The sequence below is a fragment of the Emydura macquarii genome, unplaced genomic scaffold, assembly GCF_026122565.2.
Source record: "Emydura macquarii macquarii isolate MOO-44397 ecotype Brisbane River unplaced genomic scaffold, CSIRO-AGI_Emac_v2 contig_480, whole genome shotgun sequence".
Lineage (NCBI taxonomy): Eukaryota > Metazoa > Chordata > Testudines > Chelidae > Emydura > Emydura macquarii.
The window spans coordinates 7,212,044-7,233,018 of NW_027130617.1; the positions used below are offsets into that span (position 1 = coordinate 7,212,044).

General features: G+C 37.6%; 1 protein-coding gene across 12 annotated transcripts in view; it reads left to right on the forward strand.

Moving 5' to 3' along the window:
• Positions 1-20,975, forward strand: part of DPYD (dihydropyrimidine dehydrogenase) — a 490,220-nt gene that overhangs the window by 22,602 nt on the left and 446,643 nt on the right. For 7 of the 12 annotated variants that reach the window (XM_067538407.1, XM_067538409.1, XM_067538410.1 and 4 more), the window contains exons 2-3: positions 2,649-2,723; positions 11,999-12,109. In XM_067538407.1, the coding sequence (XP_067394508.1) occupies positions 2,658-2,723; positions 11,999-12,109 (177 nt within the window). In that variant the 5' untranslated portion in view covers positions 2,649-2,657. Of the gene's footprint in view, positions 1-2,513; positions 2,724-11,998; positions 12,110-20,975 lie in introns of those variants that run through there. The other 5 variants (XM_067538400.1, XM_067538402.1, XM_067538403.1 and 2 more) reach the window with 2 other exon arrangements.

A 20,975-nucleotide genomic window follows, 5' to 3' on the forward strand; every position in this document is an offset into this window, starting at 1 on the left:
GCAGTAGTATTTATTTTTAATAGGCAAGCTAAACTGAATTTTTGGCCAGTAAAATGAATACCTAATGCCAGATTAATCTCTTGTCTATGAGAATTTTGTTTTGTTTATTCCTTGGATGAATTTGATATATTAACCCTAATTTAATTACCCTGTGACTTTAAATATACAGTGAGAGCTGACATGTGAAAACAGTTTTTTAAAATGGGGTCTAGTGGCAGGGCATGATGTCCTCACAGAAGGGTCAGATTTTGGTACTCCATTCTATAGTCCAATAGGTTTGAATTTGTTTAAGCGGTTTTGACCCCAGTCCTGCAAACATGCATGTGCTTAATGTTAACATGTGAACAGTCCTATGGAATTCAATGGGAGAGCTTTCATTTTTAAAATAAAGAATGTGTAAGTGTTTGCTGGATAAGGACCTTAGTTTGCATAGGTCCTGGTCAAGGAAGCTTTTGTTAAGATCAGCTGCCTTTTAAGAGATGTCCTGCTCAATACCTTTGTTTCAAGGAATTTACCAGTAAAAACTCCATTGTCTTTTGCCAGTAGTGTTTGTAATATCTGCAAGACAAATATCCTGTTTTGTTGTTTTTTCAATTCCCTTCTCATCACCTTGCATTTGTAAATCTGAGAGAATTTAAATGCAAAAAACCCCTAGCATTAATGCTGTGTTAAGGTTGAGAAATCAAGCACTCAGTCAGGAGTTTCCAAAAGCTAAGATTAGGCTAACAACATAATCTGGCCATGTTGCACATGTGCTTGAAAGGTAACCGTCCATCTTGAAAAGATGCTGTAGGTGACAAAGCAGTTCAGTTACTATGTTTTGTGCTACTATGTGTTCAGCATTGTGAGTTGCTGAAAAGTCCAATTTCTGAGCAACAGTCCTTGTCACAGATAATGCAGGTATGAGCAAAGGGCCAGAAGATGAAACTGATGCACTATTAGTGCGTCAGGTCTGCTGTGCTTTGCTCTCTCAACCACCTCTTCTCAGCCTCTTTCACTCACTGGTGCGGTGCAGTCTTCCAGTGTAAGCTGTTGCTAGCTGCATCTTCTTAGCTTCCAGTGTCGATGTTGAAAGTTTTGAAGTCCCTCCTGCAAATTCCTTGAATTTGTGCTTAGGGTGGCCAAATGGCCTTGGAGCATCCTCAAGTTCTCCATACAGGAAATCCTTTGGAATGTGCTATTATCCATCCAGTGCAGATGACAAGCCAACAGAGATGTCTGTGTTTGCGAATAGTGATTAGAATTGGCAATTTTGCAAGTACATTTGTATCAGGAGCTTTGCTTTCCCACTTGATTGTAGACTGCAGCAAAGACAGTGGGTGTGGAAAGTGTTTTAGCATTCTCTCATGCCCGCTGTCGGTGATCCAGGTCTTGCTGCCATATGCACATATGCTGGTTCTATAGTATCGTGTAATCTTGTTTTCTTTGTGAAATATAAATCATAATGTATTAACTTTTAATCTACATTTTATGTTATACAACATCATTAGTTAATGTTGTTGGAACATCATAACTTCTGGAATTTCCTGAGTTTTGAGAGTTTGATTTGAGAAGGCTGACATTTAGACATGTTTGCGGAGTATTTTGGGATCCTTCAGAATAAAGAATCTATGTTGTTATAGGACAGTATTATTGCCACGTGAAAAGAATCTGGTTACTTTCTAAATGTATGGTAATATTCATAGGAATAAACCTTTTAGCATGTCAATGGATTGGCTCAATATTGTGGTAAACTAGAGAGTACTTAATGACTGAAATGTGTATAGTGTCTTTCTTTCAAGTATCCTAAAGCATTAGTTGCTGGGTGAAGGAATGGCCTCACCCATCACTTCTGTGATAAAAGGTGGCAGGTCTTAATGAATGCATAGAAACCATAGGAAGTGAAGATTACCATATATGAGTGAAACTGTAGGTAAGCAGAATGCAATTACATACTTGGAATAGTGACAGAATTCAGTGGGGCTAACACAATCTACTCTTGTGCCATTAAAAAGCCTATGATATTTTTCACAAGTGGCCAAGATTTCATTTTAAGCAAGTAATTGCAACTGCAGCATCCTCAAACATGGAGAGGTGGCTTGTCAAATGGGCAAGTTCCAAACCATCAGGGCTTTTATGTAAAAATATAATACTTAAATGCCATCTTAATACCAACAGGCAGTCAATACACACACTAGGGCACTGTTGTAATGTACTTACCACAAGATGCCCTATCAACAACAGAGTTCCTTGTTCATTTTTTAGGTTTTAAAACACTACAGTCTGAGGTTAGGTAGCTGCAGATAGAAACAAAAAATGGAAAAGATGCCTTCTCTTTAGATGTTCGGCCTTCATTAGGGAGATATATATTTGAAGTAAGATGTGATCCTCCAAAAAGTAACCATCACATATTCCAACATAGGAATAGTTTTCTCCTGGGAAGAAAATATGTTTCTTAATGTAGAAATTTGCAAAGCCATCACCTGGACTTACCCACATTGCTTGAATTATGAATCAGTCACCGCCAGAAGACTATACTGATAATTGCATGGTTTCATAGTTGTGTTTTTTTAAATCTTATTTTTTCTTCCTGGATTATGACTTCCCGTGAGACCAGATTGTTTCCTCACTCCTCATCTTATAGTGAAACTTTTATTTTCTATCCATAGGAATTGTCCATGGGGACTGAGGGCAGTATATGGCTCATGGCTTCTATGTCTGCATTATTCTACATCTGTAAATCAGTTGAGTGATTGGATGTGTAAGGTAAAATGCTATTTTAAATCATGCAGTTTTTAAATTTGAGGTTGATTAATGAAGACAGTCTTTTTCCTTTCCCTCCCACAGGCATTGTAACTTTTTTTTTTCCTGTGGGGAGGATGGAAGGATGCTGGGAAGGGCTAAACTGTTGAAGAGCATTGTGTGTCTTTGGATCTCCCCAAAACAAATATTCCTAATCTGATTTATTATTTTTCCTTTGGATGACTAGTATTTGATTATTAAATTAGTTTCAAGTTCCAATGAAGTGGAAAAATGTCATTGAGGGGGACCCTCAGGTACTTGTTTCTCAGAATATATCAACACTCATACAGTACTGAAATTAACTGTTTAGAATGCTCACTAGTTTTAGGGAAATGGTAAAAATGTTCCCATTACGCTCAATGGTAAAGATAAGTACCTTGCAATACATTTAATGTTACGTGTTGTGAGAGATAATAGAACTCCTTTTTTAAGGAAATTGGGTAGATAAATGGAATGGGGTGGGCTAAATTGCTCTTCACATGCTTCCCCTATCTTACTAGCAAATCTTAATTGGTACATTTAAAGCTGTTTAGCTAAGGATGTTCTGTCAGGCAATAGGAGTAAGATGCAATGTACCATATGTCTGTAGTGACTGAACTAGTTAGCATGTTTTTGTACAACATTTATAAACAAACAAAATAACCCATGGAATTGAGTTTACTACTTGTATAAATGGTTGCATTTCCAGTGACTTCAGTGGAGTTGTACCTTCTTATGCCTGTGATGAATTTGTCCAGTGACATTCTGGTTTCCTGTAGGGTCTGAAGTAGAGAGGATATTAAGAAGAATCCAGAACTATGAATACATTGTTTTAGGTGCTCCATAAATACTGCGGTAGTATTGCACCACATGGTGGAAACATTGCTGTCTGATAGTGACTTTCTACACACTGAGTACTCATTAATCTATTTTTAATCTGCCAATAGTAAGAAGAGTTGCTGAATATTAAGGCACAATTTCTACTGTTAGACCAGTGTAACTGTCATTGATTTCAGTGGGAGTTGTTCTTTTGTAACTGAGTGTAATACTTACATAGTCTTAAGTGTTAACCGTTAACCGGTTTCCTTTGAAAGAGAGCTGGTCAGAGGAACCAGAGGACTAAGTTTTTTCCTGCTGATTACAACATCCCAGACGTTGCACTCATTCTAAGAGGGCCTTTATTTTATATCAAGCAAACCAGGCTAGGTTTTGTTTGATCTTTTTTTTCAAATTTTTAATTGGGGATACCTCCTGTTAGTTTCCATAGACCAAGCCTGACTACCAGAATGGGTTTTCTAAGATGACTTTACTAATGGTATTCTGCAGTGCAGTACTATTTGTGGTGCTAAGTGTGGAAGATGCTCCATATCAAAACATCTAAAAATGTAAAGAGAATCAATCAAAAGCTATCTTAGATTGTAGACAAAAGGTAGGTTTTTAGGAGAGAATTGCATCAGCAATGGCAGAAAGATGGGACACATTGAACTGGACCAGATATCGATCAACAAACAGGCCTAATTCTAAGTCTAGATATCATGTAAGCTAAAACTGGAAGCTGCTTAAAGTTGATGGGATTGTGCCTGTTTACACTATGGTTGGCATTTGGCCTGTAGAGAAGGAAAAGCATATAGGTTTTAGAAGAGAGTCTAGAAGAACATTGTTTCATCAGTGATGTAGATGCAACAGTTAACGTGATACAGCTACTCATTGACATGGTCAAAAAGTGGCTGCAACTTAATATAAACACAGTCTGAAACCAATAAAAATCATAGTGGTAAGTGGCACAGTGTAGTATTGGCATTCTCCAAAGCCGAATGCAAAAGGGGGTAGGCTACCCTTAGTCTCAGTCTAGCCATACACAAAGGACGTGGCTGTGCCAGAATCCCCTGTAGTGTCCTCTTCTTTGGTCGAGGAATTCAGAGTTCAACAAAGGGGCAGGGCCCACCCAGCCTTCATCTCCCCTATCCCATGGTTTGGGGTCTCTCACTGCTGACCAGATAGAGGAGAAAAGACACCCAGGGCATTCAAACACTGCCAGCGAAGAAGTAGCTCAAGTGTGTGTGTCTCCTGCCAGTCTCATCAAATACTCACCTTGGCAAACAAGGTGGGCATCCTGTTGCCATTAGAACATCTACAATAACCCTTAGCACTTCAGCAGCTTTATATTTTACAGTGCTGAATAGACAGTTAAGTAAACAATTAATTGCCACAGCACTCTGTGACTTTGTCTGAGGGTGTCTTGATGAGACTGGAGTAGTTTGGGATGAGGTTTAGGTTAGTTGCAAATTTGTGTAACATCCATTTTACAGATAGGGGAAAGTAAGATACAGAATGACTAAGTGACTTAACTAAGGTCAAACACCTGTATTGGACCTCTGCAATTCCTGATTTATCAAATCTTCTGTTCAACTTACTTGAAAATATTGCTTCTCTGAGTGATTGAATAGGAGACTGGGAACCAGGAATTCCTGTTCAGAATGACTACATTTAAATAATTTTAAATTTTGGATTATTAAATCAAATTATTGATAAATTGTTCACCATAACGTATCATGTTTCACTGTCCTCACATTTTCATAAACCGTATAGATTAGTCCAACATTTTATACTTTGTATACTTTTTAATCAGTGGTTAAAGTAGAAGTTGTGTAGCAATGAACATTTAATTAATAGCTTGCTTGCTTTAGTCTCAAAAGTTACATTACAGTGCTTACAAAGATCAACATAACCATTTATCAAAAAGTTATCAATTTAAAAAATCTTAGCCAGCATTATATCACTTATTCTCTTGTACATTAGATATGAGCAGTTTATTACATTTTAGAACTTTGCAATCTAAATCAATATATGTGATTTATAATGAATATATTCCCATATAGAAAAGATGCGTTAGAAAATGAAAGTGTTTTTTAATAATGGCTTGACATGAGTAATTGGACATGGGTGAGACCTCATTTCTTGGGAGACAGGATTAGGGAGGTAACTGGATCAGCAGGCTGGAAACAGAATGTCTGTATTAGCTAAGATAAGGGAGAACATCCAGGGAATCATTTACAATGGACAAGAGAAGTCAGGAACATAAAGTGGAGGTAAAGAGTAAGTTGTGCATGGACAGAGTATGCTTGTACAAGAATTGGTTCCTACGAAGTAACTGAGCCAATCCTGAAACATGTAATGCAATGTATAGTAAATGCAATGTAATAAAGGAAGAGGTTTGCCATGTAACTTTGGATATGTGGTGTGCCCTATAGTCCCGTCCCGTCCGTCCCCCCCTCCCCCCCCCATATGCTTGAGTCTGATCAACTCAGTGTAGGTTTGCTGTCTGCCAAATAAAAGAACCTGAGTGATGAGACTGGAGTTGAATTGAATTCTTGGGGAACCAAGTTGAATAGGCATTTGGGAAAGCCCCTGCCCCCCAACATAGTGGTTCTGTGACTCGGATCTGCTTGTCTGGGACCGGTAACATATAGAGCCCTTAGTATAAGGGTGGTAACAACCTAGCATTAATGGAAATGGCATTGGAAAGGTTTAAAAGGATTTAAATATGAGAAAATTATTGCCACTCTGAAGAAGTGGTTTAAATCTAAGGGTTGGCCCTACAGACTCCCCAGAGACATGTTAAAGGGAGACTGGGACTGGGTGAAAAAGAAACTCCAAATGGTGGTATTTAAAAAAAAAAAAAAAAAAAAAAAAATTTCTTCGCAGAGCATGTCAGAGGTCCATTGAATGCCACTGAAACTTTTTTTTTTTGGGTGAAAGACCTTTGGCAGCCATGGAAAAAATAGTACCAAGGTTGTTTTTGCTTTATTCTAAGGGGAGGAAAGCAGATCGAAGCCTTACAAGGATTACCTCTGGTGGCTAAAACTTTACAAATAAAAATTGCCACCTTAAGAAATGAAAAAAGCATAAAGAGCAAATCAAAGTTGTAAAAAACAAAAACAAAAAATACCTAAAAGGTCAAGGATAAACTTTTCATATATATATCTAAAGTAAAAAGCAGCTGTCCTTAGAACTGAATGTAGTGATACAGCTTTGCAGGCAAAGCATACTAAGTTAAAGAAGTGCAAAAGCCCTAAAAGATAAGCTTAAAGCTGCCCCCCTTTCCCCCCCCAAAAAAGGTCAGTTTAAAAAAAGCCATGTTCCAAAAAATAAGAGTTACAGTCCTAAAATGTATTAGCTAGTAAGGTCTTGAAAAGTCTTTTATTAAACATTAGAACACTCAAGTAATTTTACGAAGGTATGTACAGTTGAGACGTTTTTACACAAATTAACACTACAGAGCTCAGTGGAGACTAAATGGGGTAGTAAAATGTTTTAAAAAAAGAACAGTGAAGGGTTTTAAAATGTTTAATTTAACAATAAAACCTAGTTATGGCAGTAAAATTCAGTGTAGCCATGCCTGTGAAATCCTTAATAATCAAACAAATTATCCAAAGCAGAGGTCAAGTGGTGACAAATACACCACTGTGCTTTTTCTCAAAGGATTTACAGACATTCAAAAACATGGGCCTTTCCTGATAAATGTGTCTATAAATAATCAATTGTACTGGCTGCTGCAAACATGAAAACAATCTAATTTACATTGTTCAATTATAAACAATTTAGTTAAAATCACTTAAAAATATTAGCTATTTCTATATGGCTTAACTGCTTCCACACATACTAGTAAGGATGTAAACTAAATGATGGGCACACGCAAAAATTAATAAATAAATTGTAGTGCTAAGTTTTTAAAATTTGCCTGTCAAAAATGTTGTGTAGCAGCAAGTTTACTAAAATCTCAAATAACTGTAATACAAACTTAAATAAACAGCAGTTGAACAAAACATTGCTAAAATACAACAATTATTAGAACTCAGGCCAAAAAAGTTATCTTGCTTGTATAAAACACACACAAAATCAAAATGTATTCAAAACTTAAATATTAAAAAAAAAAAAAAGTTTAAACTCAAGTGTGTCATCTGCTCATAACTTGCAATTAACAAAAGGAAAATTTCAGAAGTATAAAACCATTTAAAAAAAAATCAAGGGATCAGCTGCCAAGGCTAAGCCATGCAAGTTTAAAATATTTATTTGGTCTCTTGTAATAAACTGTTTACAACATAGCCAAAAACTGGAAAATTAAAAATCGCACACACACCTATTTAATAAGTATTTGTAAAATATTTTTTTTTTAAAATTCCATTAAAAATCCATCCAAATCTTTCATTCAAAATTGCAAAGCTAACCCAGACACTCTTTGGGCAACAGGCAACATCTCCTAGAAGTCTTAAATTTGTTAGTTAAGCCTTCTGGTGTCTCAATGCTTTTACAAAGTTTTAACTTTTTTTTTGGTTTGCTGTGTAACTTTAAATTTGTGATGCACCCTATAACCACACCCTACTCCAAAATCTGATCAAGTCAGTGAAGTTTTGTTGTATGCCAAATTAAGAAACCTAAGACTGGAGTTGAACTGAGTTTTTGGAAACCAAGTAAAAAAGGTCTCTGGGAACCCAACAAATATCCTTCACATAGTATAATAATCTAGCCTTTTGTAAAGCACTCACTGTGTGCATGCAAGATGCAAAGGATATCACTGACATGGATTGTTGTTCGTGGTCCCCTCTCCCATTAAAAAAATAAAAAGTGAGTTTTAAAGGAAGTCAGCAGGGCACTGTGGAGTTGTTCTGTTCATTAATCCACAGAAACTATGAAAGAATGTGTGATGTGCTGGTGGTGTCTCTGTGTTCTCTATTGTTATATGGTGATCTTCAAGTTTAGGTATATTGGATAGGTTGCATTTCAGTTTTTTGTTTTTGTTGTGAGGTTTGTGCAAACCACACAGCTTTTAGCAAATTACTTGACAGCAAAGTCAGGGAAGCCCCAATATTGATAGTTTTGGGGAGACTATCCTATTAACCCTACACAGATTTGCAGCTGACTTGATTTCTTTGGTGCAGCAAAGTCAAACTGATGCATTGTTTTTTAATTCCAGTAAAATTAAAAATATATACATTTTTGCTATCAGGAAATCATCAGCCTGCCTTTTTGATTTGAAAAGGGTGTGTGCGATATTAAATTGAGTGTATATATTCTCCTGTCAGTGCATTTATAAGGGGAGAGGTTTATGGATGTTTTCCTCCTCATGTTAAACCTGTATGAGAATGTTTCTTTTCTCCATCAATATGAGATCTAAGTACTATTCTACAGGGTGCTTTTGTATAGCAAATTTTGTTTCAGAGCAATTTCACAACCATAAATCATAATGAAACTATAGTTATACCGATACCCTATTTTTAATGTTAATAACTAGAACAATTTGTATAACACTAAATGTATCATAAATTTTCTGCTGTTATTCAAAAAGCATATGATGACTTGTCTTCATATAATCTAAAAAGGGACTTATGTTATTTAGGCACCTAATGCCATAAACCCTTTTTTCAAAATGTGTGGTAGCTATATTCTATGCCAGACTTAGTTTCTGCATGAATTCTAGAACATACTGTACTGTGTACTCTTGCTGGATTCTGCAACTGTTGTATTTGGAGCCATAGTACTGTTGCAGAATTCCAACAGGAATAAACATATTCGGATTCTTCCTTTGTTGGTTTAGCCCACCATTTGTTCCAAGATTTAAATCAAATGGATCTATACTCAGAGGGGTACATCTGTTACAGTATATTACTGGAAATGTGTAACTCATTTCAGAGCTGTCTGAGATAATTGTAATATTCATAGCCAAGAATACGGTCACACAACTATAAAAGATGTGGGATAAAATTTTCAAAAATATCTGAGCAATTTAGGCTCCTAAATTCTATTTTCAAAAGTGAATTACTGAAAGTCAATGGGATTTAAGATTCTAAATCACTTTTGAAAATGGGATTTAGGCTCCCAAATTGCTTGGATACTTTTGAAAATTGAAATTCTTGACTTAATCTCTTTGTAACTTATTTTTAAAAAAGAAAGAAATTACTATAATTTGTGTGTCTGTCTGCAGCAAGGATTTTGAGTTTGGTGAAGATCTTACATTTTATTGAGGAGTAAATTAGTGCAATTTGATTAGTATATGAAATTAGTATATGAGCCCTATATATGAAGAGGGGAAAAATCCACCCAAAATCCACATAGAAAACTCTGTTATAAAGCAATTAAGTCTTCCTAAAGGGAACACTGACACAACCCCTTAACAATGTCCTGTCAAGGTCTCTGTATTTCTGTGTTTCCCCTTATGTCACATTCACCACTTCCATTCTGAGCCCCACACGTCTTCAACATCTACAGTAGCAATATACACACATCTCATTCCCCAGGGTGGAGAAATATGGAGTTGGAGTTGTGTATGTGTTTCTTTTTAAGGAAAACTGAAAAAACTAAAATTCCAATGGATGCAATCAGCAATATTCCCCCCTAGAGTCATCAGTAGCGTTTGAATCTGTGTCCTTCAAATACACACCATCCATTTTGACAATTGAAAAAAAAGGGCTAACTGAGAATATTAGTAGGCTCTTATTCTCTGTGTGGTTCAGCTAGTGGAGGGCAACATACACACTTTGCAAATGTGTGACATAACTCTATGCTAGATGGCAATAGAGTGTTGGGAATCCACATGCTCCAGGAGAGCAGTACAATCTAGTAGTAAGAGCAATGGTTATCAAAAGGGCAGACAAGAATGTCAAATTGGCATTCTGAAAGGTAATGTGGCTAAATGGATTAGACGCGGATCAATTCTCAGCTCTAACCTCCTCTTAAAAATCTCCACTGATGGAGATTCCACAACCACCCAAGGCAATTTATTCTAGTGCTTAACCACTCTGACAGTTGGGAAGTTTTTCCTGATTTCCAACCTTAAACTGCCCTTGCTGCAATTTGTCCATTGCTTCTTGTCCTATCCTCCGAGGTTAATAAGAACAATTGTTCTCCTTTCTCCTTGTAGCTACCATTTATATAGTTGAAAACTGTTATCATGTCCCCCCCGCTCCCCCAGTCTTTTCTCCAGACTAAACAAACCCAATATTTTTCAATCTTCCTTCATAGATCATGTTTACTAGACTTTTGATAATTTTTGTTGCTCTTCTCTGGACTTTCTCCAATTTGTCCACATCTTTCCTGAAACATGGCACCCAGAACTGGACACAGTACTCCAGTTGAGGCCTAATCAGCGTGGAGTAGAATGGAAGAATTACTTCATGAGTGTTGCTTACAACAGTCCTGATAATACATCCCAGAATGTTTGCTTTTTTTTAGCAACAGTGTTACACTATTGACTCATATTTAGCTTGTGATCCACTATGACTCCAGATCCCTTTCTGCAGTACTCTTCCTAGGCAGTTGTTTCCCATTTTGTAGGTGTGCAGCTGATTGTTCCTTCCTAAGTGGAGTACTTTGCATTTCTCTGTATTGAATTTCATCCTATTTACTTCAGACCATTTCTCCAGTTTGTCCAGATCATTTAAAATTTGAATCCTATCCTCCAAAGCATTTGTAATTCCTCTCAACTTGGTATGGTAGCCATTGGTCGAGGTATGAGGGGTCCATTGACAAAAGCACGTAACCATTGGCATGGGTCTGAGGGGTCCGTTGACAAAAGTTTATGAAATTCACAGATGCATTAACACTAGTCACTGGAAGAACTGTGACTAAATTAATTGTCTGTGTTTGTTTTTGAGAGCAGTCTTGAAATGATCAAGGAAGATTTTTATTTCTATGTTCCAAATATTTATTTGTCCAATACCACGGGAAAATCTATTGAAAGAGACGGCATTAATTTACAATGTATAGCTTGTTCACTAGGACATAGAAGCATGTTCCTAGGGAGTGGAAACGATGAAGCAACACTGTGTGGTCTTTTATTCTCAAAATGTAGTTTTACCTAGAGCAATATAATGGAAAAGAATTACATGGTGTGGGTATATATTGTAGGTAAGAAGCATATGGCAATAGAATCTCTTACAAATTCAGATTAGAGCTGCCACTAGATGTCATATTGTTTTGGTTTAATTAGATGCAGCAGTACCTCAAATTCTCAAAATCTAGAATGTATAAACTAGGAGATGAAAAAAATCTAAACAAATTCATTTCAAGTTGATCTGTTAACAGAGTCCTGTTTTTTATTGTCTCTCTCTTTTAACATTGTTGTAGAACATTCATTTGTGCTTTGGTTATGTGGGATCAGTTGAACACTACATTTTAAAAATTTTTATTAGCTTTTTGAGCTTTTTAATCTGAATTTTAAAATATTCTTTTCTTTCTACAGAATATTCTGGCTTTAAATCCCCATATACAAACTCATGCAACTCTTCATTCAAGTGCAGCAAAGAAACAAGAGAAGAAACATTGGAAAAGGAATGCTGATAAGAGCTGTTCAGTGAGTACCACACTTATTATAGATCTGGAAAATGTTAATTCATTGTTAAGGTTGGAAAAAGTCAGGAAGTTCAGAATTTGGTTTCCCACATCGTTAAGCAGCCCCAACATCATCAGCCCCAGATCCATTAAACATTTGGGGACCTGGGTAGGTGATTGAAGTTGAAACAGAATCTTAGACATCATGTAATTTTGCAGCCTTTCAGGGTTCTAGGTGAGCCTTTTACATAATCCTACTCCTCATTCCTGCAGTTGGATTCTGGGGAAGAGAAGGATACTGCTCCTGTGTTAAAGACCCTTTGAGTTCAATGGGACTCTGTACAGGCACAGGAGTCTGCCCACATGTTGCTCATTGCGTGATCAAAGCCTTAGTTGTAACCAGTGTGTATGCTCTTATTTTAAAAATGGATGTGCCTGTTAATGTGTGGCACTTCTACTGTGTGGTTGTTAGCTAGAAATTCCCTGTTTTTTTAGTTCATAAATGAGGCAAATTTTTAAAACGCCAGTACAAAATTTGAAGGGAGTTTTGCTTTTTCTATCCAGAAAATAATCCCTATTTTTTAAAACTTTGTTAAACATTTTTCCTTTTCACAGCTTTGTGTAACTGTCCTAAAAGACAAGCAACCCTCCGCATACAGTCCCTCCTGTCTCACTCCCTCCCCCACACAAACAAACAAGCAAACAAAAACTTTATCTGGTATTCAGTTAAATGGAGTTAGTAAGGTTCAAAAAGTCACTGGTAATGCCTCTGTCTTTCTAGGCTCCAGAACACCACCTATAGTTTTGTTTTGTTTTTTTTTGTTTTGTTTTTTTAACATAAAGGGAAGAGTATAGAATTGTCCAACCCTCTACTAACCTTCTTAAAGTATGGAAGCTACCGTCCACAAACAAGCATTGGAAGGCATGGGGATTGATTGATTTTGCAGGTAAAATTCTCAGTCAAAGAGCTTGAGGCTAGAAGAGGCCACTAGATCATCTAGTCTGAACTTTAGTATATCACAAGCCACCAACACTGCCCAGCACTCACATGCTAAACCCAACAACTAAAAGGTATTACAACCCATAGGAGACTAGACTATTACGTGCCACAGTCAAAGCCTAGGAGGGACCGAAGTGCCCTAGTGCTTGAAGCCTCTGCAGTGACCGGGAAATGATTAAGTGATATGTACCCAGAGAATTCTGGCAAGTGACCTTCACCCACACGCTGCAGAGGACGGCGAAAAAGCCCAATGGTCACTGTCAGTGCGACCTAGGAGAAAATGCCATCCTGACCTCAATATGGTAGCATCAGTTAGACCCTGAGCATGTAAGAAAGAACCTGCCAGCCAAGCGCTTGAGAGGGAGAGACTGTTTGGTGCCACCTCAGACCCACCTCAGGCCCACCCTACCCAGTAGTACCCCATCTCCAGCTGTGGCCATCCTTGACGCTTCAAAGGAAAGAGATTTTAAAAAATCCAAAAACCTCCCAGAATACATTGGGAAGGGAGAAAAATCCCTTCCTCATCCCAGCTGACATCCTGAAGTATGAGTTTTAGGGACATAAGAAAAAAACTGAAAGCAAGCCTAGCAGCTGTTGAACCCTGCCCCCATCCCATCACAAGCAACCGTGTCAGACAATCACACCCATACATTTGTCCAGTTCTCTCTCAAAACTAATTAAGTTGTTTGCCCCCACTATTCCTTTTGGGAGGCTGTTCCAGAATCCCTCTGGAATCCCATCTTCTAATTTTCAGCCTGAATTTGTTTGACGAGTTTATATCCATTTGTTTATATGGCACCATTATCCTTTAGCATAAATAGCTCTTCATCCTTCTTGGTATTTACCCCCTAATGTATTTATAGAGAGCAATCATATCCCTCTCAGCCTTCTTTTTGCTGGACAAAACAAGCCAATCTCATCCAATCTCCTTTCCTAAGAGAGGCCTTCCATTGCCCTGATCATCCTAATAGGTCTTCTCTACACCTGTTCTGGTTTAAATTAATCTTTTGTGAGCATGGGTGACCAGAACTGTACATGGTATTCTAAATGATGCCTTACAAGTACAATGGCATTAATACTTCTCTATTGCTACAGGAAATGCCTTGCCTAATATATCCTAGGATCTCATTTACCTTTTTCATAACCACATCACATTGGTGGCTCATGGTCATCCTGTGGTTGACCCAAATCTGACCTGTTTCTATGCAGGTTTAACTCTATTTGAAGTCCATGGTAATTGCACCTGTTTGCGTTTACATTAGGTCAGAATTTGGCCCTTCGCATCAGATTCTCATCAAGTTATACTGCTAGGGACAGTGTAGAATTACCAATGGAGGAAAGGTGGGTGTATGAAAATACAAAACTAATTAAATTAACAGCCCTCAAAACTCTGAACAAAAGCTGCATCTGCTGAGGCATGCACACAGTGACTTTGTAATGTCTAAAATGCTTCCAGATGGCAGACTTGTATGTTTCCTCAGAATAATCACACAAGCTAAATTTTAACTCCTAGTCTGCTCTGAGGCATTTTTTGGTTGCCCATTTAAATGGCTTCCTGAAAGTAGAAAATAAATGTTAATATCCTTCCAATCACTGAAAAAGCTAAAATGTATTCTCCTTAAAGAAGGTTCCTTGTGCTTAAAGTGAGTATTGTGGTTTGTTTACTATGTCAGGCAACCAGGTTATGTTTATTTCTATCAGTAGATGGAAGTCAGTCAACGTCCCATAGAAACTATAGGGGAAATAGTTCATTGGGATTTGTAAAACAGCTCACAGATTTTAAGAACTTGGATAGGGCTCCTTTGCTGAGTAACCCTAGATTCAAGTGATAAATTCCAGTAGTAAAGATTCAGGTAGTTCTGATGTGTCATGATAGCGGGTGGAACCAACCATTTCCAACCAGGACGTACAAGGCAAGTGTTTCTTTGAGTCAGAGGGAGGACAGAGGCGGTTCTGGCAGTCATCCTAAAAACAGCCATGATTGAGGAAGAAATTTAGGCTGGGGTTTTGGTTGCGTTACTGTCTTTGAATTAATAGTAGACAAAACTGTATGATGGACATGAGTTGTGACACTAATTTGAGATCTGTGTGCCCCATTGAGGAGCTATAGGGACATTTTTGTTCACAGGATTGGTCTGGGTACCTCATATTTTCTTGTGAGAAAGGCTTCTTACTCTGAGAAAATACTGCACCAGATTTGCGTACTTTATTCTGTTGGGTGTATATTAGTAGTCATTTAACATTTCAGTATCTATTAACCAATTTCTGCCCTCATTTAGACTTGTCTAACCCTACTGGATTGAGAGAGGTGCACAGGTGTAAATGAAGACTTTTTTTAACCCTACCTTTTAAAAATATTATTTATTACTCACTGGAGAAATCTGAATTCAGTGGGACAGGAAATTCTGTGCTCTAAGCTGAAGGAGGCTTGTGAATATTGAGGAGGGGTTTTGATGAGGAAGAGGATATAAGCCCAAACCATCAATTCAGCATTTCTTCTCAAACACCGCTTGAAACTGCATATACACTTTTTAATGTACCAATAGAGCAACATTAGGAATTGCTTCAGATAGAAAAGTTGGAAATAATCCAACAAAAGGAAAAGGCAAGAAGATAGAAATAAATTTTAAATCGGGTTGTTGTTTGCCATAGCCTTTGTCTCTATACCTCAAAACAGTACTAATAAATATTTGTTCAAATGCCAAACAGCTTTTCACTTTGTGTCTCTAATTGTTTGTGAAAATTTGCACAAATGAATTTTTATTAACACAAATGTTTGAGGAATGACTGCTATTTATACAAATTTCTATGTACGCATGAAAACAAGGGTAGAAATGACTATCCATTTTCAGCTATATGTTGTTTCTTTCCTCTCTTAAATATTTGTTATCCAGTCAGGAACCTGGAAAAACACCATGCTACATTAGTGACCAATCAGATACCATCAGAAAGTACATTGTTCACGAGTAACTGATGGCCTGAAATATAAATTGTTCAAGTTACAAATAAATATCAAAGTCTGTTTATGGATAACTTGAGAATAGGAAACTTATTGGATAAATTATTTGTAGTGAATAATTTGATGGGCTCCAAATTCCATGTTAATGAAATATTAGTATATTTATAAAAATATTCCTAAATATTGCAAAATAGAGAGCACTTATTAAAGGAAATCAGCTCAATTATCTTTATAATTTAAACCTATAGTTTACCTTCACTAAATATTTATTTGGTCTCCATTGCATATGTATAAAATATGCAAGTTTAGCTCTTTTCTGAATAGGTGTATAATAACAGATGTTTGTCTAATCGCTACCCTATTCAAACACTAATCGGTGGAACATACATGGAATGCTAGTAGTATGAATAGGTATACGATGGCAATAGTCTTTTAAACACATCACTATTCAGCCTCTAATCGGTGTGATGATTAAGGGACATTAGAGGGAGCACTTTGACATCTGATTCTTCGAACTGATATCTGCTCAGGCTGTGTTTTCATCATGGTATTCTTTCACCTGGTATTCATCATGGCCAGATTGATTTCCTTAAATAAAATGCTCAGATTCCCAAATGTGGAAAATATTACATTAGGATCTATTGGAGTGATTAGGGAATTTGAGAATTTTTTTTACTGGTGATTGACTGTTTGTACAAAATATTTACATGAATAAAACATAGATTACTTTGAATATCAGTAAGAGTTGAAAAGTAACATCAAGAGATCTTATCTTTACTCACAGTATCAATAATTAAATATTTATAGGGACTTAAAATGTGCCAGTTTAATCATTTAACAAATTCCAACTCATGCATTTTTCAGACAAACTAATTACTTTACATTTCTTTGTATAGGTAGCAGACACTGTGCTTTCTATTGTTATTTAAGTGTGACTGTGACTTACATTAGATCTGTATATGATTTACACCAGCCGTTTCTATAAGATACACGTTATAGCACTTGTCTTCTATTTATCTTAGTTTGAATTTGTCCTTAAGACATAACCATCAAAATTTGTCAGCTATTACAAAATCTGCCTGCCTGCTGCAGGTTAACCCCTTCCCTAGTGTTACTCGTCTGTTGTAGAGCTATAAGTACATTGTTATGTCCTAATGGTCACATTGTGTCTGGTTCTTTTAATGTGTGCTAAGGATGTGAGGGCATAAGGAGCTTTTTCCTTCCCTTGTGAGCCCCTCTTGATGCAGAGCACGCACATAGTTGTAGGGTATTGGAACAGTTGCAATGTCTGCCTTAACCTAAGCAGTAGTGAGGGATTAGTAAGGCTGGCTACCGGCAGTTCCAGTCAGTCTCATTGAGAGTTAGGAGAGCTGCACAGGTTGGGGAACATTAATAGTCCTACCTTCTAGCAAGCCATGTTTGGAAATAGGGCACAGATTATATACTCCCCTTTTTCCACAAGATAGAAAGAGCCTCTGAGAGATTTGAGGCAGCTCTGACAGCATCTTCTGAAAGATCCAGGTGAATAAATCCCACTTGCTTTATCAGTTTAGTTTTCCAGTCATTTGCTTCATATTGACTCAGTGGTGAATACCTCCCAAAGGAGTCTGAAATAGTCTGAGACTCTGGATACTTTTTTTGCTGACTGTTGGCACAGAATGAAATAAAAAGTTCTCTTGGCTGGGGAAGGAGGGAAGCTTTCTGGGGTCTGGCTTCTTTATATTTTAAATAATAATAATAATAATAATGAGGTTGTTTCTGGCCTACTATGACCCTGACCTGGATTTTGAAACTATCTCAGCCTCCTATGGAAATATTCAGGAGTGTTCAGATTTGACATTGGGTTTCTCCCATTTTAGAGAGTGGGGTGAGCCTAAAAAATTCAGATGCAGGCCCGTATTTCCTATTTTCTCCCAAAGTTAGGGTCATCCCAATCTGGGCTTTTGGTTTGGTCAAATGTTCCCATATGTCTATTCACAAAAGAAATAAGGAGAAAAATCAAATGAAGACAATGTACGTCATCTGACACATAGTATGAACGAATCCCATACCTTAAAAAAGCGTGACTAATATTTATCCCTTTATTAGAGTTGGTCAGATCACAGTACAGAGAGAACCAAAGGTTAAGCCATTCTTCACACCTAACTATTAGCTTCCTCTGTATTTGCTGAAGTCTTAATACTCTTCAGAAGTATGTGTGTACAGTATTGCTTGCTTGTGGTCGCTGGCCTGAAGTAAGAAAAGATGACTGCCTCTTGCACAAGTGGCATTGCCTATAATTAAGGTTGGCCAACATTTCCCATAAGACCCAGGTTCCAGTTTGGTAGGAGTGGCAACTGGAGGCTAGGGTTGAGGAGAAGGAAATATTGGATGAGGAGCCAAGAGAGTGGGAACTGAAACTGGTGAAGTAAGAAGACTGAGGCTAAGGTGAGGAGCCTGTGAAGTGGGGACTTGGATTGGCTCGGTGGGGAGAATGGGACTGGGACAAGGAGGCCGGTGTGTATCAGAACAGGTCAACCTTGTGAGAAATAGGCAATAGATTCTGAGACCACTAGAGCACACTCTCCTCCAGAGCCTGGAGTGGAACCCAAGATTCCTGAGTTTTCAACATTCCTTTGCTGTCAGCAAATATCTGTGATACCTGATGGCGAAGTGTCCCATCTCTCTCTCGTGCTGGTCCTCTTAGAGGATGACAACCTACTATTATTATTGGTTACTCTGCTAACTCAAGTAGCAGAGTTCTGTGAGGTGGATGTAAAGGTTCCACTCCTGCTGATAATCCATGTGGCAATGTGATGCCACATGATGGATTTTCTGTTTTTCCAGTTTGCTTTTTTAAATTACAATAGGAAATTACAACACACAAACTGAGTTGAGAACGTTATAAAAGTTACAAAGTCAAGCACTGAAAAGTTGGGAAATGCCAGAATTAAGGTTTCCTGTGCAACCTTAATTTGTCGTACTGGTGTGTATGCATTGTGATACAGTCTCTAATTACATAGTCTTTACATAGTCTACATTTTTGGATGGACCTGCTCTGGGAATAAATCAGGCTTGTTTAGTGAAGGAGGGTGCTGTCTTTTGGATCCTTACTTCATTTGTTGCAGAAATTGGAAGGTATGTAGTGAATGAGGCACAGGATTTCAGGAAGAGAAAGGAAGGTCTCATGGTTACGGCAGTTGAATGCTACACTGGAGAATTGGATTCTCTTTCCACAGAATTTGTATGCGATACTGAGCAAGTCACTTACATCCAGTTTTTCACAGGTGGTCACAGATTGTCTGTTCTTCATTTTCTGTGTGTTTGACTTGTGACCCTGTAGTCTGATCTGCAGAAGTGTGGAGCACTCACAGCAGTAACTGAAGTTAGTAGGAGCTGAGTTTTGAACATATGAAGTGCTATATAATGCTAAGTATTCTGAAAAACCAAGCCTTAAGTGTCCCATACTGGGCACCTACAACTAGTGGATACATTTGACTTTAATCTACGGTGACCAGATGTCCCAATTTTATAGAAACAGTCCCAGTATTCGGGGCTTTGTCTTAGATAGGCACCTATTGCCCCCACCCCCTGTCCTGATTTTTTTCAACCTTAATCTCTATGTACCTCAGTTCCTCATTCTGTAAATTGAAGGTAATACCCTCTCCTCTAACAGTGGTGTAATGGAAATAAATTAATATTTGTGAAACACTCCAATACTATACTGGGGAACAAAAGCCCAAGAAGAAATTAATAATTCTTTCCTCACAGCAGGGTTTGAACAATGTGCAGAAATAAAGGCCATGCTATGAACAGTGAGGAGAAAACAAAATTATTGAAAGCTGCTCATTTAAGTAAGCACTTTACATTCTGTGCCCTAACTAAGGTAGGGGTTCTGTAGAAAAAATAGTATGTGATCATGTAACAAGAGACTGAATGTATATAATGCATATGCACAAGCAGATCAGATTATGATTGAACAGGCAATCTTAATTGGCATTTCCTAACTTTTGAGTGCTTTGGCTTTGCAACCTGAATGTTTCTTCTGTATTGTGTTATACCATCTAAGAACCAATGTTTTAGCGTGCTCTCCTACCAGCAGCATCTTACCCCTTCTTAAGTATTTAATTCTTTAGTAGCACTATCCTTGCTTGATGGGGACCATATCCTGAAAGAAATCCTTTCCTGAACCCTCTCTTCTGGCCTTTTTCAGACATTCCCCCAACTTCAGCAGCAGCAGCAAGTTCCCCACAAATCAGTGGAGAGAACCACTGGCGACAGCCATTCTCTAAAATGGGAAAACCAACTCAAAGCAGCACCAAACTTTAACAGATGCAAAACTGCAGAAATATCTGCGCTGCTACAATGATCAATTCCCCAACAACACACCTTTCAGGATCCATGGGTCCTACACATACGTATAACATGTGGTATACCTCATCCAGTGCAGTAAATGCCCCAGTAACAACTATGTGGGTGAAACCAGACATTCTCTATGCTGTCAAGTCAACTCACACAGAAAAATGATCAGACAAAAACACTATATCATCTGTGGGCAAGTGCTTTTCACAAAACAATTACTCCATATCTGACCTCTCAGTCCTGGTCCTCAAAGGTGCCCAACACCTTCAAAAGGTGAATTTGAGAGCTTAAATTCATAGCTTTGCTAGACACTAAAAATTGTGGTCTTGATAAAGGCACTGGATTTATGGTTGTTTACAGCAATCAGTAATCCACAGACTTCCCTTTTTGTCCTGTGACTGTAGAGGTGTTAAATGGCCACTTAATGTTGGATGGTCTCAGAATATGTGTTAACTACTTATACTAAACAATTTGTTGCACCTTGTTTTTAGTTGTGACACTCTTGAGTACCTTTCCCAGATCTGAAGAAGAGCTCTGTGTAGCTCAAAAGCTTGTGTCTCTCACCAACAGAAGTCGGTCCAGTAAAAG